Genomic DNA, 15,961 nt, shown 5'->3' with positions numbered 1-15,961 from the left:
GAGAGAAGGAGAAGAACGAGAGGGAACATAAACCGAGATAAATGGACTCGGTGGTCGAGGATAGTTTAAAATTCACCAAACATCTCGTCGAGCTCATCGACTTCCACCATCTCTGGGTTTTGCAACTCTCTCCAGGATTCGAAGACGGCCTCCGAGTTCAAGGAAACGGGCCGAGGAGTAAGGGTGAGCCTCTCGTGCGATTCCGTCAGGTCCGACATCTTCAGATCGACGTCCGGAAGGCCGCTGTTCAACATATCAAGCGAGCGCTTGAGGGTCGAAACAGGTGCGGCATCGGGATCTTCGGGAAGGCTGATCTGGGGGGCAACGGGAGCGCCGGCAAGCTCCTCACCGTCCACACCGACATCTGTCAAAGCGCTCGTGCCAGACGAGACAGACGATGCGATGGAGGTGAGGGAGGGGGAGGGGGAGGTGCCGAACAGGGCAGTTGCGGCAGCCTCGTCCAGATCCTGGGCCATTTGGTCGGCGGGCATGTGCGAGAAGTAGTCACTATACTCTTCTTCAGACATGCCGTCACCGTGCATAGACGGAGACATCGAACCACCATTCACAGGGGATTCAGAGATGCTCATATCGCGGTCCTCCGAAGCGCTCAGGCTCTCGGAAAGGATGGACTGGCTACGGCTCGATTCGGCTTTTTCCTCGGATGCGCGCTCACGCACGGCACTGGCAGTTTGTGTAAACTCCTTCTCATCGCCCTCCAGGGGCGGAGAAGCCGCGCGATGTGAGTTCATGAGACGCGTCAAATTACTAGCGTTGGGGAAGTGATCAGAAGAACCATGGCTAGCGGAGGTATTCAAATCACCATGCTCCTCGAATTCGGGGGAAGACAAGTCCACTTCGGGACTGGGGCTACGTTCCCGCACCATCGCGTCTTCCTCATCCTCGAGACTGGAAACACTGGGCGTGATGTGCTTGCTACCCACGGCGGATACCAGATCGTCTGTCTCAGGAATGGGTTGGTGGGGATACGTAGTAAGATAGTAGTACACTTTGCGCGGATGAATTAAGATAAGCTCCTTAGCCATAGGACACGGCGCGAGGGCCGTCCAAGGACGCTTCATATAGGCGGCTAACCGCGATGAGAGGAGCGCGGCGGGGTTGGCGGAACTAATACAGGACATGTTAGTTATTGTGTTTCAAGAAGTCCCGAGAGGGATACGTACTTTGCGACATTGACGTTTAGTGTGACCAGGACTGCGGCCAGTTCCTTCACGAGATGAGGGCGATTCCCGGTCTTCTCCAGTTGGTTGATTACAGCGACAACGATATCGTCGTTAATTCCTTCTGTGTCGATCTTGGGAGCAGGCACTCCATCCATAGGCGAGGGAGGGGGTGTAATCTCAAATAGTCCATGTCGGCCAGCGCGCGCAATTGTTTTTGGGTCGGATGGCTCGGGTGATAATGAAGTCGAACCATGCGATCTCTTGACTTTTTTCGTGGGTTGCTCGTCGGTATGCACTTTTGAGATAGAGGGAGAGCGACGAGTGGAATTTGGCAGCTGAATGCCCAAGGATGGGAGAGATAGTGACTTGCGACGAGTGTTGTACGGCATTGCGAGGGAAGTGAGAACAAAGACCAAGAATCAAAGGAGAGTAAGACACAAGGATATAATAGAAAAAGCAGCAAAAAGGATATAATAATAAACAGAATAATAAGAATAATAATAAAAAAGATTCTAAGATATGGGGGATGTTAGTAGAAAGGGGGATGAGAAGGATAAACGGGGGGATCATCAAGATGCGACAAGAAGAGCTGTTTGGATGGCAAATTACCAACGGGGGCCTGAGGAATCTGCGGAAAAAAGTGGAAAATTGGAAAAAAAAAAATTGAAGGATGTAAATTACCGTATGGTATTTATGCCTTTAAATTTGGCAGCCTCCCGAATTGGTGTGACGATGATTGGTTGGACTGGGGCTTGTTTTTATTTTTCCTTTCCTCTCACTCTTTTAAGAATGTACGTAGGAATGTCTATCCGTACTTTCTTATAGAAACTACCCAAGTACTCTGTGCTCCGCACTATGTAAATAGTCCTACATTTGCTCAAATATACTTCCAGTTCCTTTCTCACCGCCATGTTAAGACACGGGAGTGAACATGCGACATGCGACACGCACAGGCAAAAAGCGAACAATCCCTAGGCGGTGGAGATCAACCCATTCCTTTTCAGGCGTTAGTATGATAATCCATAGTTCTTCCATTCTATCTTCGGTCTTAGCGCATACCAGAAGACTTCGGTGGGGTCGTGGCCATGTGTTCTATGACCCGAATAGGTCCAATTTTGGTGCTCCATCAACCTTGGCGTCTCCATTTACCCAGCAACTCTAGTGGTTACTCCATCCCGCATACAAGATTCCGCTAATCACAACCCGATTCTTTGAATAATAAGAAGACCTACCGATCCATTGATTGGTAGTTGCACAGTGGATGTCGAACAATGGTCAAACTCGGAACCTTCCTGCTGCATGGGATATGTACATTCAAAGTTGGTACCTACCTAGGGAGGTAGATTATGTATTCGATCTGTCATCTGTTGGTTTGTTGGTTGCTAGGGTACCGAGGGGCACACCGCTGTTGATAGATCAAAATATATAAATTTATACGAACAAATGTTGTAAATATGCAAGTACATACTAACTAAGCATGAACACACACGACATCCAATCCATTAGCCTCGTAAACAAGCACAATAACTTTTACCAAAAGGAAAGAAAAAAAAAAGTTGACAAGGCTTAAGCCGAGCCCTCCGGTCGGAAACACCGAGACCCAAAACAGCTCCCTAGCGCAACCGTTTACAAACAGAAAAAGAAAAAGAAAAGGAAAAAAGATATGAAGCGACCACTTAAAGTCCACTGGGATCCACTCTGGAGTGGAGCTCAGGGACCCAATCGACGGGACAGCAATCAATCAGAGTCGGTGTATTGTATTGTACATGACGCTAGTAAGGGATGCTCACATTAGCGTCTCGGGGAGAAAAGGAACGTTTGCCACCGATGATGCAGCTGAGACACTTACCTAGGTATTTTTCTTCTATCTCATTTAGATCTATCGATTTTTGTTTAACATTTTAGACACCCAGAAAGTCAAAATTGCCGTAGCTGTCAAAAAGTGATGATGCCATGGGAAATAATATTATATGTAGGTTTGTATGTCCCTACGTGCATATGATGACATCCTTCTCCTTACCTAGGTAGGTACTTTACTTTTTTGGTGATATGATGATTGGACGGGAGGATATTAGGTATTGTTTATCCTCTGTGCAAAGTACTCCGTATATTGTACATCATATATTGTACATCATAGCCCAATCTCCTTTAGGATACTTAGCATCCAGCAAGGGGTTTACATAGTACTGGGTACGAGCATTGTTGCCTAGGTGTGATGATGTAGGTCTCGGTACTTCGTATGGAGGGAAACATCATTCCTTGAATTTAACCCTGCCATCTATGCTCTGTACTCCGCATATCGTAGAGTATATAGTGACATACGTCGCATCTACTCTCTGGTGATCTCCGTTTTCATGACATCGACCACTCCGGTCCAGGGGATCGGGACCATCAACCATGGAAATAGCCAGCCCATTGTTACACCGGCCGAAGGGAACAATTGCTTTTGGGGGGGGGGGGGGGGGGGGGGGTTATATGATCGCATACAACGTTGAATTCCAAGGTTATCCCTTTAAGATGAGAATATTGAGAATCTTGTCAGACTGTACCTACATTGTACAGTATGCAGGTGCGCGGGAATTCTCCGCACCCCCACAGCCGCAGGTACTATTGTACATAATGTCCACTTCTGCTTTTATGTTTACATTACTATCTACAGAGTATGTCTATAAAATATATATGTTAGACTGAGAATAATCCTACAATATATATTGCATGGGTATAGATTGTTATCTCTAGTAACGTTAGTACCCGATATAGTATCTCAATCTAAACGGAACACATCCAACTCTAGATCTACCAATGAAAGTACATCTCGGTAACAGATGCATCAACATCCAAACCTTACCTGAAGCCATTACCCTTGGTTCCAACTTCCCCGCCACATTAGGGCCAACCACAGGGGACCATTGCATCAAACAAAGAACAGATGCATCCAAACACGGAATAACCCCTGCAAAAGATCTGCACCTTGCATATAAATCAATGATGGAGATTACTAGCAAAAACCTGTTTTCAATGCGGGACAGTATCGATATTATCATCAGCCAATACTACCCGTGGAAAAAAGTGCCGAGTGGCTAGCACATATTATATAGTACAACATATGTCGCTCTACCGGATTCTAGGCCGTCGCGACTTTCCCAATCGGGTTGCTGCCGCTTTCTAAGGGTGCTTAGGGTCCTATCATTAAGTATTTCACAGCATAAGGCGGTTACTAGGTACTCAGGTAGGAAGTAAACACTCAGGATATACTCGGTTAGCACCCAAGTCGTGGGTACCTACAGACTGCGCCCAGTGAGCATACAACGGGTTTCATACCAGCTCGTTGGCACTTGGTAGGGTGGGAAACGAGATTAATGGGTCACTGAAGACGATAAAGCGAGATGGAATAAGACGGATCCAGAGATAAAATGCCGCATTGCTACGAGAAGAAAATATCAATACATGAGAGATATCCATGGACAGCCACAAGGAGAAAATGTAGAGGGGGATAAACAACCCATATTATAAGAATAATAGCCCCACATTAGGAAGTACATATATGTAACAGGAAGAAGGATTTCTCTTGTCAAGGTACCTGCCCTTCATATGGGGGATTTGATACTTTCGAATGAAAGAGCTGAAGTTCTTGCTGGTTGTCATTCACTGGTTATTGTCTTCTTGAACCAGTCAAGAAACTTTTGACATTCTAATCTTTGAGACCAAAGTTCTCATATGAGACGGACCGCGCACACAAACTAGACGATTGGCAAAGGTGGTGAGCACATCCTACGACCGACTCTATACCTAGGTGGGAGTTGTCAGCTTAATTGATGCTTGCAACTGCTTCCAGTCATTCATTTTGTGCCTGGAGCACCGAGACGGACATCATTCCCACAATTTCGAGTAAATCCGACTTCTAAGGTCACTATACAATATAGAAAGATTCTCGATGAGAGCGCCGGGGGTAGCAGATATCGTCGAATGTCTTTAACCAATTCGCTATTCATTATGTTGATATCAAAAGCTATGAAATTGACAATTTTGTACAATAATAAACCCGTTTACTCTGATTTTGGTTGGGCTTCTGTAGGAAATGGTGCGATAGTAAGAGAACATGGGGTGTTGCAGTATTTATCTACTAATCGACATATTTTGAAAGAGATTTGGGGAATTGAATTGACTGGTTGGATATCCGTAATTATCGCCGATTTCACAATTAGCCATGGATGCTTACGCTCTCATTCAAATTCCTCAAATTCCCATTATCAACCTGAAGACCGCTACGGGCATAAGACCCACCATTTCGGCGACTACTCTCTCCAAGGCTGTTTTCTAAGAAATGACTTAGAAATTCACTTCAATTCTGCTTAGGGCCTATTTTAACTAGATTCCTTTCATAAATCATTATAAATACCATCCTTTTCTCCAGGGTGATTGACTGTGTTTATCCAAACTCCTTCACACTATCCCGAGGTCCTAAACCAATACGATGAAAGCAATCACCCTCTACTCCCATGCAATCGGCCCAAACCCGTGGAAAGTGGCCATTGTTCTCTCATCCCTTGGCCTTCCCTACGAGACTATTTTCGTCGACTTTAAAGACGTCAAACTCCCGCCATATGTCGATCTCAACCCAAACGGCCGCCTCCCTACCATCATCGATCCCAACAACGGAACTCAGCTTTGGGAGTCCGGAGCAATTGTCCACTATCTCATTGAAACCTACGACCATGATCACAAGATTAGTTACGATAGCACCCCCGAGCGATTCCTCACCCAACAATGGCTTCACTTTCAGGCGTCTGGTCAAGGCCCATACTATGGCCAACTAGGCTGGTTCGTTCGCCAATCTGAGAATCAAAACGTTGCTATTGAGCGTTATACCAACGAGGTTCGCAGGGTGACTGGAGTTTTGGATAAAGCCCTCTCCGGACGACAGTGGCTGGTGGGAGACAAGTGTACTTTTGCGGACCTGGCTTTCGTACCGTGGCAGAATATGGTCGGCATGATCGTTCAAGACAAAGATGTGGAGCAGGATTTTGCACGTTCCTTTCCCAATGTCCAGGCATGGATGGAACGCATGAAGCAAATGCCCGCGGTGGTCAAGGTCTTGCAAGACAAAGACAACGCCATGGCTGAGATGATGCAGACCAATTAATCTACCTGGTCATGGAAGGGATGTACATAAAGGCAAAGGAATTTTGTCAAGTACAATTTTGTACATATGTATACACAACAAAAAAGAAGAAAAGAAAAAATGACCGAGTTGGAAGTTTGGATGACGTCCTCGACATGAAAACTGTCTCCCCCGTCCCCTACACACGCGCCATCCATATATCAATTGATAACATATAACACAAATAATGGTAGGATTTGCTTTAGTCCCCCAGCTTAGCCTAATTCATGTAATCTTTGCTTTCCTTTGTTGGTGTTAGACCGGACCGGACTTTGGCATCACTTATATACCCAATGATCATTAGAGATCAATTAAGAGTTTATTGAGAGTTATTTCTAACTTGATAGCAACTACCGGAGTGGGACATCTATAAGAATTATCGAAGTAGATCTACAGTATTAGTTGTACAAAGATTGCACAGTTATCCAGCTCCCACGCGGTTGGATAGATGTGGATATTTGCTTGAAGTATACCAAAACTCGTATAGACTACAGATTCTACTCTAAGGAACGGCCCATGCATTTACACTAGAGCTATATTCAAAGTTGCAAGGAAGTGGAAACGCAAAGTGCTACCTACATATGCTTCCTAGTGCATCTACTCCATAGACAAAATGGATCTCGGGGACATCGACCCACAATGTCGGCGATCTTGGCATTGGAAACTCTCTACTTCCCCCTTTTGCCTCTGATACTTTTGACTGAAAATATCATAGTCAATATGCCTTCTTATTATGCCGAGGGCGACTTTGTATACAGTGTGTATGTCTTCTTTTACCCCCTCGAATGGATATGCAGGCTACCACAACTATATATATCCGTGCACGTACGTACAATATATGTAGCAGACTATACGGAGAGAAGAAGTTTCGAGCAATCCCCTAGACAGGCCTCTATTCACAAATGTCAACACCATCTAGTTCCTGATAGATAGCCCTTTTGATATCTTCCTCGGCCCAACACATATCAACCGCATTCCTCACAAGCTGCACCATCTCCCTCCGACTAAACCCACAATAAGTATAGACCTTCTGCAGATTCCCATCAATCCAAACATCATGCATCAAAGTCGGATCATCACTATTAATACAAACCTTCACTCCTGTCTCCACCAACCTCCGGATCTTCGGAAACAAAACCTCAGTCGCCGTCCTCCGATGATAAGCATGCGGACACAAAGTCAACCCAATGCCCCTATCCACCAACCCCCGCCACAACTCCTCACAATCCTCCGCATCCAACCCATGATCAATCCTTTCCGCCCCCTTACCCCCACAAACCTCAAAGATAGCCTCAGCCACATGCTCCCGCGTATCCTTCTGCCCAAAATCACAATGCATAGTAACATGCAATCCATCCGCGCGCGCCAACGCAAACCCCTCCTCAAAAAGCATCGGCGGCCTCTCGTACGCATTACTCGCTAACCCAACAGCATGAAACAGGCCCTTCCCGCCATCAACAGTCCCAGCAGCCCACGGCCTCGCCTCACGGTAAGCATCCAGACCCTGCTCGACAGGCTCGTCGCGCAGGAAACACAGAATCCACCGTGAATGCACACCCAGCTGTGCGGCGGCGTCATGCTGCGCGCGCAGATAGCCGTCCATAACGGCTGCCGCGGGGATTCCGCGGCGAGTATGCGCCTGTAGATCGAAGAAGGGTTCGGTGTAGCGCACATTCATGGAGGCGCATCGGCGTAGGTAGGCCATGGCTAGATCGTAGAAGTCGGTTTCTGTGCGGAGAACTTCGCATCCGGCGAAATAGGCTTCGAGGAAGGTTGGGATGCCTGGTTGGCGGCCGTTTAGCTCGGGTCGGTGGTTGAGGGTTACTGCATAGGAGGCTTGCAGCTCCGAGAAGGTGGTGTAGGGGAGGGGGATATTGTTGCGGCGGGATAGGTCCCAGCGGAGAGATGGTGTTAGGGTGCCTTCGATGTGGACGTGGAGTTCGACCTTAGGGAGATTGGCTATGAACGGGGTGATTGTGAGGCCGTTCATGTTTACTGCCCAGATGAGTTCTCACCTCTTTATTTAGCTAAATAAAATGAAAGTTCTCCGTGGGAAGGCGTTAACACTCAGAACAGGGGTATGGGGTAGAAGAGCTCCGAGAATCTGCTCCGTACTCCGTACTCACTGCGACGGTGTCACTAGGTCCAGCCTTAAAGGACTTGGCTTTATCGTCCAATTGGCGAGGGATTCCTGCATTGATAACATGCAAGGGGTTTGACCAATGGGAGGTGCGGGGAAAGATAACAGGGTACATGATCTTATAAGAAGAGTTCAAATTGTCTGAGATTCTCGGCGTCCTCTTTTCTTTTTACTAGGAATGGCCATGAACATAACTACTCCCGAGGGAGAACAATGTACCGACCATGCTATGGCAAAAAGGGTACTGAGGAAGATTGACAGACGATTGATACCACTCCTCTTCACAACATATATGTTCAATTTCATGGACAAAACCATCTTGTCGAGCGCGTCTGTCTTCGGTTTAAGGGACGATACTGTAAGAACATGTCCAGAGAAACAGGAACCATAACTAAGATCATTTCTTAGGGATTGGTTGGCCAACAGTACAGCTGGGTATCATCGGTCTTCTACTTTGGCTACCTGGGATGGGTATATCCAACAACTTTACTTATTGCTCGTCTGCCCGCTGCCAAATATTTGACCGCCAACACATTATTCTGGGGTGCCGTGGTGGCTCTTACTGCAGCCTGCACCAACTTCGGCGGTCTCATAACAGTCCGCTTCTTGCTTGGAGTTGCTGAAGCAACCATCACGCCGGCGTTTATGTTTATCACATCGACCTGGTACACGCGTGACGAGATTCCTACCAGGACAGGTCTGTGGTTTGCTGGAAACGTATGCTAGGTCCTGTCGATATCTTGAATAAAAGCTTATCTTTACACAGAGCGTTGGTGGCATTATTTCAAGCCTTCTCGCCTACGGGCTGGGTCACGTCAAAGATCACGTTGGGCCATGGAGGTGGATGTTCATTGTTCTCGGGTGTGGGACATTCCTCTGGGGTTTCGCTGTTTGGACTCTACTACCAGACTCAATCTCCAAAGCCAAATTCCTATCGGAAGAGGAACGGCAGTTCGCAAGCAACAGAGCTGTCGTTTCAGGCACAGGCGCGACAGAGAAGACCACTTGGAGATGGGACCAGGTCGTTGAATGCTTAACGGATCCAAAGACGTGGTTTATATTCGGGCTGGAGCTTTGTACGCAAATCCCCAACGGAGGGACGCAAAATTTTGCCAATCTGGTGATCGTCTCATTCGGGTTCACGAACCTGCAGTCGACGCTGCTCACCATCCCTTACTCGCTCATCACCGTGGCTACAATCACCGGAACGGGCTGGCTGGCCGGTCGTTTCCGCCAGCTGAACTGCTTACTTATCGTAGCTGTTGTGCTCCCTTGCGTCGTAGGCAGCGCGATCATCTACTCCCGCGCGCATATCGTCTTGAACGTGCAACTTTTTGGATATTTCCTCTTATCGACTGGACCTGCAGCAATGCCGCTCGCTATGTCGCTGGTGCAGGCCAATTACCGTGGAGTCACTAAGAAGATGACAGTCACGGCAATGCTTTTCCTGGCTTACTGCGCTGGGAACATTTCTGGGCCTCATTTCTTTCTCAGTGAAGAGGCCCCAACTTATGACACTGCTTTCCGCACGATTATGATTTGCTATGCCCTAACTGTCATCTTGGCACTAGCTCTGCGCTTCTACCTGCAGTGGACTAACGCTCGCCGTGTGCGTCTGGAAGGGTTTGAGGGTAGTGCTGGAAACGCAGGTGCTGTTGGTGGGAAGGGGCTGGATGCTGCTCGCGATTCGACGAATGTGGCGGATATAGTGGACCGAGTGCCGCTAGTATCTGATGACTATGAGGATGTCACGGACTGGAACACGCCAGGGTTCAGATATCGTTACTAAAATGGCATGACGGAAGTTCAAATGGGACGTACAGGCCAGTACCTGAGATAACATCATGTTTTGCTGTATAGTTGAGCAAAAATGAGGATAGTCTATCCCTGAATCCCATTTCTATCACGCCAAATAATCATACACATCTCCAAATTATGTTACATCCAAGAGGCTCCAGCCAAAGCCACAGGATCAAGACCGAACCTTCTCAGTACTCTGCTTCGGTCTCAGCACATAACGCCACGTAGTCCCCAGATGCCAACGCTTCTCCTCCACAATCTCCAACCCACTCTCACGCACAATATCCCCAATATCACGATTCCACCAACAACCATGCCGATCCGCATGAGCCGGAGCAAGATTATCCAAAATCCGATTAAGCCAATCATAATAAGAACGCCCATGCTCAAGTAACAAGATCCGCCCACTCGCAGGCTCCGTAACAGACCCCAGATGTCGCAGCGTAGCAACAGGATCCGGCATCGAGCAAAGACCCATAGTCTGCACAACGGTATCAAAGTAAACCGGCGCCTCCTGCATCTTCACCCCAGAACGCCCGAGATCAGATGGCTCAACTTTACCCGCATCGCAAGCCCGGAATACCGCCGGGAACGCAGGATGCAGGTTCTCGAACTTCTCCTTCGTGATAGCCACCATCTGCGGACTAAGATCGACAAATGTAACCGAGCGACAACCCAGAACCGCAGCGTGGCCATCGGTATCCAATCCGCGACGCTCGCCGAGCTCGTAAAACGGCAGATTGCGCCCCGTGCCGCAGCTGACTTCGAGTACGTGTCCGCGTGCCTGTCGGATTAGATCCCGCCGCTTCTTGCCGAGCCCCATTGCCTTTTCGGAGAGCTCGACGTCTGCGTCGAAGGTTGCCGCTGTTGTGTTGTAGCGGTCTGAGACATCGCGTGGCACGTTCAGAGTTTGTGCTTTGCTTACTTCGCGCGTGTATGACGCGTACAGGTAGCCGCAGTACGTGCTAATAGTGAGCGCTGAGATGCCCAGAAAGGTTAGAGCTCTAGGTGGGATGCCATGGCTTGGTTTCGCTGTGGTTCCAGCATTGGGGTTTTCGGATTGAGTGCTCTGTGGGTTTGGGCGCTCTTGGTGGTGTTGGCGAGGCGGAGTTGCCTGTCGCCGTTTTATGGGCACTGGCTTGGGGCTTTTGGGACTGCGGGAGATATTAGTTTGAGTGGCTGATTGGGGAGTTTTGGTTCCATACCTCGGCTTTGGGGGTCGAGGTGCTTTGCTCGATGCACTGCGGCAGGGTGGGACGGGCCACTTTGCAACTAATGGCACTCGGCGCAATTGGTTTACGTTCATTATGATGTTTTGAACTAGCAGAATGAACCGCCGACGGCTTTTCTGCAGGGCTTGTTCATATATGCTTTGATGCGAGCAAAGATTGAGTGCTTACGCGACAGGGTTGTTAGCTCCCCCGCGATACCAAAAGTAGATGAAGCCTCCAAGAAAAGAAACTGCTCTGATCAATGTATAGTCGTAAGCTCAATTGCACTCCATTCCATATAGATCGGAGTGGCGATATCGACCAGTGAAGAAGAAAAGTTGGGAGGTGGAGCGAGGCCGTTATCGGCGTGGACTGTTATCAAATTGGGGAAATCCCCCGGATCTCCAATTCTGTTAAACTCCCACACATAATTTTGAAAATGGCATTGCCGCCCAGGATCCTGATTGTCGGAGGGGGTGTGTTTGGATGTGAGTATCAACAATCTCTTGGAACCCCTAGCACTAGTCTACACTGTCACACTACATATTTATACCAATTTCCACACCGGCTAACATTCCCCAGTATCCACCGCCCTCTCCCTGTCAAAGCGACACCCAGAATCCAAAGTAACAGTAGTAGAGTCCTCACCGACAATCCCCAATCCTCACGGCTCCTCCGTCGACACATCCCGGATCGTGCGAGCCGACTATGCCAACGCAGCATACTCCAAGCTCGCCGCAGCGGCCATCCACCGCTGGCGCAGCACAGACTGGGGCCGTGACGGCCGGTACACGCAGAACGGCCTGCTACTCGTGTACCCAGAAGACAGCTCCAGCGCTAAGGAGTACGCACGCAAGAGCTACGACAACGTACGCCAGATCGAGGGCGACAATGTCACCTTCCTACCCACCCAAGCGGACGTCCTTAGCGTCGTCCCGGCCTACGGGTCGACCCTCGATGTCGCCGGCGGCTACGTGAACTGGGGGTCTGGATGGTCCGATGCTGCGGCTAGCGTGCGCTATGCTAAGACCCTTCTCGACACCGAAGGGAGGGTTACCTTCCGCACTGGTGATGTCGAGCGTGTGCTGTACGACACGAATGGCGCGAAGCCTAAAGCTACCGGTGTCGTCTTGACGGACGGGTCGACCCTCGAGGCGGATCTGGTTGTGCTGGCGACTGGCGCGTGGACGCCGAAACTGGTGGACTTGCGTGGTCGAGCTGTTGCGACCGGTCAGGCCATTGCTTATATGCGGATCTCTGACGAGGAGCAGCGTGAGTTGGAGAATTTGCCTACGATTTTGAACTTCGCGACGGGGATCTTCATTATCCCGCCCCGGGATAATCTGCTGAAGATTGCACGACATGCTTATGGGTATCGCAATCCGGTTGAGGTGCCGGTTCCTGGGGCTTCGGGCTCGATGGTGGTTAGTCTGCCTGAAAAGGGGGTTCCTGTGCCGCTTGAAGGACAGGATGCGTTCCGGTTTGCGTTGAGACAGCTTTTGCCGCGGTTTGCGGAGAGGGAGTTCGTTGATACTAGGATTTGTTGGTATACTGATACGTGAGTTTGGTCCTTCGCTGCCAGCTGCGAGTTGGATAGTTGTGGTTGGTACTAATTTGTTTTAACAGGCCCACGGGTGACTTCATTGTCTCTTACCACCCTGACCATGAAGGTCTTTTCCTTGCCACCGGTGGTAGTGGCCATGGATTCAAGTTTTTCCCTGTTATTGGAGACAAGATTGTTGATGCCTTGGAGGGCACACTTGATTCCGAGTTGAGTAAGATGTGGAAGTGGCCCGAGGCTGCTGTGCCGAACGAAGAGGACTTCGACGGCGACGGTAGTCGGTCTGGGGAGAGGAGAGCGATCTTGAAAGACGAGTTGGCGAAGACAAAGAAGGCTTCACGGAGCAGTATGCTTTAGGATGTAGACCTTGGTGGTTGTGATGTATATAACATGGAGATCGCATGTACAAAGGCATTTTATACTATGAACCGAGCGCAAAAAGATCTTGAGGCTTACAGCTACGAACTACATCTACTGCAGCATACAGAGGGATAAAAATTTTCAAGACATTTTCATTTGACTACTCAAAGGTAGTATCACGGCAAAAGCCGGTCCAGCAAGCCCATACAGGGAAAGCGAGGACGGAACTGAATCTAGCAGACTGCCTTGGGTCACCATTAAATTTTTTTTGGCCTGTGGGAATAGAATCCTCCACATATGAAACCGTAGAACGATAAATGATTAAATCGAGGCAGTCATCGACCGGCGCACAACCGCCTCACTGCGGTGTGCAGCAATCTAATTGTGTGGAGAACGCGAAAGTGTGAGGAAAACCGGGGATCATCCGAATCGCTAAAAACGCCCAACTATGCTTGCATGAAAAGAGTCGTAAGAACGGAAGGAAAAGCAAGGTACAGGCAGACCGAAGCCAACTGTCCTAGCGAAGGGAAAAAGCAATGTTAATACAGGTTTGAAATGCATGGTGATCTCTCTGGCACTTTCTTAGACCTTGCGGAAATCTGAAGTATGAGTTAGTAAAGGTTTGATGGTAGCAAATCCAGCAAGACAGCATACCAGAAAGTACAGGGTAGATCAACTCGAAAGCCTGGTAGATCTCCTCACGAACTTTAGCACCAGTCAGGACAATCTTGCCACTGACGAAGATCAAGAGAACGATCTTGGGCTTCATCATGCGATAGATCAGACCAGGGAACAACTCGGGCTCGTAGGAGCTGAAGTTGTGGTGACGAGAGGCCAACCCCTCCAGACGGATGGGGAACTTGATGTCGCAAGAGCCGACGATGTTCTGGATCTTGAAATCGGTAAACTTGGCGTTGAAACCAAGCTTCTGGATAATACGCGCGTACTTGCGCGAAGCCAGCTTCGAATCATCCTCGGACTTGGCACCAGTGACGACCATCTTGCCAGAGGCGAAGATAAGAGCGGTGGTCTTAGGTTCACGGATACGCATGATAACGGCAGCGAAACGCTAATGAGAGAACCAAGTTCAGCCACATTGTTCCCTGATGGGTGCCCTCTCAGAGCAATGTGAGGAGTTTATAAATACCTTTGGGTTGTACTCGGCGTTGCGTGCGTGCAACGCGATGGTCTTCAGATCAAGGCGGCAGTCAAGGTTGACAGTAGCAACAATGTTCCTTTTGGAATAACTAGTTCAGCCATTCTGGTCACCCAGAAAAACATCCAGAGTATACTCACTGCAAGGTAGGGACAATGCCACTGCTTCCCGTGGTTGCGCCAGGGGTCGCGGCGGGGGTGGCAGGAGAAGCGGGAGTCACCCCGTTGCCACTCATGGCATTTCCTCCGGCCTGCTGGACATTCATACCATTTCCGCCCTGTGCGCCCTGCGCCATGGCCTCCTTCTCAGAGTTGGGAGGGGTCAGGTCCCCAGCGCCACCAGGGAAAGACAGCGACGAGGTAGCAGTGAAGGCACGAGCCTGCTGCGCGTTGGAGGGATGGGTTGTCAGAGAATCCATTTTGATGGAATACTCGATGTGCGACAAGGGATAAAGATGAAACTATGATAAGGAGATGTGAGCTTCAGTCGCGAAAAGTCGCGTGAGAGATGTGACGCGTTCGCGGAGGGGGAATGGAGGAGGGGAAATGGAGTAAACACGTGAGAGGGGAGAAGTCATCAACGCAGGGAAAGAGCTTCCACAAGGCAGGAGTCCTTCGAAGGAAGGTGCAAAGGACAGAAAAGGAAGGAGGCTCTTTCTTACCTGGGAGATGGACAACTCAATGTATCCCCCTACGAGGTCTTCGCACGTAACCTCTCGTGGATCAGGCACGAGATAGTGTAGGCAACGAAACCAACGCAGTCGACTGGTGAACGAATCAAGAAAAAATCACACTGAAGTGTTTTTCCAAGATAGGCGTGACGGCGATATTATGGACGGAAGGACGGCAAATTTTTTTTTCTCTTTCGAAATGTTTTCTTTTGCGCTGTTTTTGTAAAATGGGATTGTCTATCTGCGCGATCTGAAAAAAAGAGAGAGTGGTGAAGCGAAACCTGAGGCTCGACTTCTATGGTGATTAGGTCCGTGGACAAAAAAACCTTTTTTTTTCCCTAAAAAAAAAATAGAATCAAGGGTCCAGAGAATAATCAAAGATCTGGGTGAGATAGATCTGATTAGTAAGGAGAAAGCCAGCAGATATCAAGATCTTGATGATCAGGCTTTTTGAGGAGGAGCGGAGGGAAGAAGAATTTCCGAAATAAGATCCGCCAAGACCGAGACAAAATTCCCAAGGCAAATTGGGGGGAGGTTGGGCCTTTATATAGTGCTGAGTCACAGCCCGGTCAGGGGAGGCTGGGCCGCCGGTGGCGCTAAAAGCAGCAAGACTTTTCTCCCTTCAACCTTGGCTTCATTGCCCGCTAGCGGCTCTGGGAAACCACCTCATCAACCAATCACAGCTACACAACATCTCTAGTGACTTTTATTCGCCCAA

The 15,961-nt window shown here is 48.9% G+C and overlaps 7 protein-coding genes across 7 annotated transcripts; 3 read left to right on the top strand and 4 right to left on the bottom strand.

The window, feature by feature from the left end:
• Positions 1–65: 65 nt before the first annotated feature.
• On the bottom strand, positions 66–1,573 carry N7525_003123 (uncharacterized protein; the record flags this gene model as incomplete). Its single annotated transcript, XM_002559435.2, has 2 exons — positions 66–1,128; positions 1,185–1,573. 2 exons carry the CDS (start codon positions 1,571–1,573, stop codon positions 66–68), a joined length of 1,452 nt encoding a protein of 483 aa, XP_002559481.2.
• A 4,085-nt stretch (positions 1,574–5,658) lies between these two features.
• On the top strand, positions 5,659–6,327 carry N7525_003122 (glutathione S-transferase family protein; the record flags this gene model as incomplete). Its single annotated transcript, XM_002559436.1, has 1 exon — positions 5,659–6,327. One exon carries the CDS (start codon positions 5,659–5,661, stop codon positions 6,325–6,327), a length of 669 nt encoding a protein of 222 aa, XP_002559482.1.
• Positions 6,328–7,237: 910 nt separating this feature from the next.
• On the bottom strand, positions 7,238–8,335 carry N7525_003121 (adenosine deaminase family protein; the record flags this gene model as incomplete). The annotated part of the gene is made up of 1 exon (XM_002559437.1): positions 7,238–8,335. The coding sequence occupies one exon, from the start codon at positions 8,333–8,335 to the stop codon at positions 7,238–7,240; it is 1,098 nt and encodes a 365-aa protein (XP_002559483.1).
• Positions 8,336–8,663: 328 nt separating this feature from the next.
• On the top strand, positions 8,664–10,274 carry N7525_003120 (uncharacterized protein; the record flags this gene model as incomplete). Its single annotated transcript, XM_002559438.1, has 3 exons — positions 8,664–8,843; positions 8,894–9,202; positions 9,252–10,274. The coding sequence occupies 3 exons, from the start codon at positions 8,664–8,666 to the stop codon at positions 10,272–10,274; spliced, it is 1,512 nt and encodes a 503-aa protein (XP_002559484.1).
• Positions 10,275–10,457: 183 nt separating this feature from the next.
• Positions 10,458–11,591, bottom strand: N7525_003119 (class I SAM-dependent methyltransferase; the record flags this gene model as incomplete). The annotated part of the gene is made up of 2 exons (XM_061212612.1): positions 10,458–11,439; positions 11,491–11,591. The coding sequence occupies 2 exons, from the start codon at positions 11,589–11,591 to the stop codon at positions 10,458–10,460; spliced, it is 1,083 nt and encodes a 360-aa protein (XP_061069633.1).
• A 344-nt stretch (positions 11,592–11,935) lies between these two features.
• Positions 11,936–13,414, top strand: N7525_003118 (NAD(P)/FAD-dependent oxidoreductase; the record flags this gene model as incomplete). The annotated part of the gene is made up of 3 exons (XM_002559440.1): positions 11,936–11,984; positions 12,079–13,054; positions 13,123–13,414. The coding sequence occupies 3 exons, from the start codon at positions 11,936–11,938 to the stop codon at positions 13,412–13,414; spliced, it is 1,317 nt and encodes a 438-aa protein (XP_002559486.1).
• A 585-nt stretch (positions 13,415–13,999) lies between these two features.
• Positions 14,000–14,991, bottom strand: N7525_003117 (TBP family protein; the record flags this gene model as incomplete). Its single annotated transcript, XM_002559441.1, has 4 exons — positions 14,000–14,016; positions 14,072–14,486; positions 14,565–14,652; positions 14,714–14,991. The coding sequence occupies 4 exons, from the start codon at positions 14,989–14,991 to the stop codon at positions 14,000–14,002; spliced, it is 798 nt and encodes a 265-aa protein (XP_002559487.1).
• Between the last annotated feature and the right edge of the window lie 970 nt (positions 14,992–15,961).

The sequence above is a fragment of the Penicillium rubens genome (genome assembly GCF_028828025.1).
Source record: "Penicillium rubens strain IBT 27055 chromosome Unknown utg000002l_segment0_segment0, whole genome shotgun sequence".
Taxonomy (NCBI): Eukaryota; Fungi; Ascomycota; class Eurotiomycetes; order Eurotiales; family Aspergillaceae; genus Penicillium; species Penicillium rubens.
The sequence above is the reverse complement of the archived record's forward strand: the minus strand, read 5'-3'. Positions and strand labels throughout refer to the sequence as shown.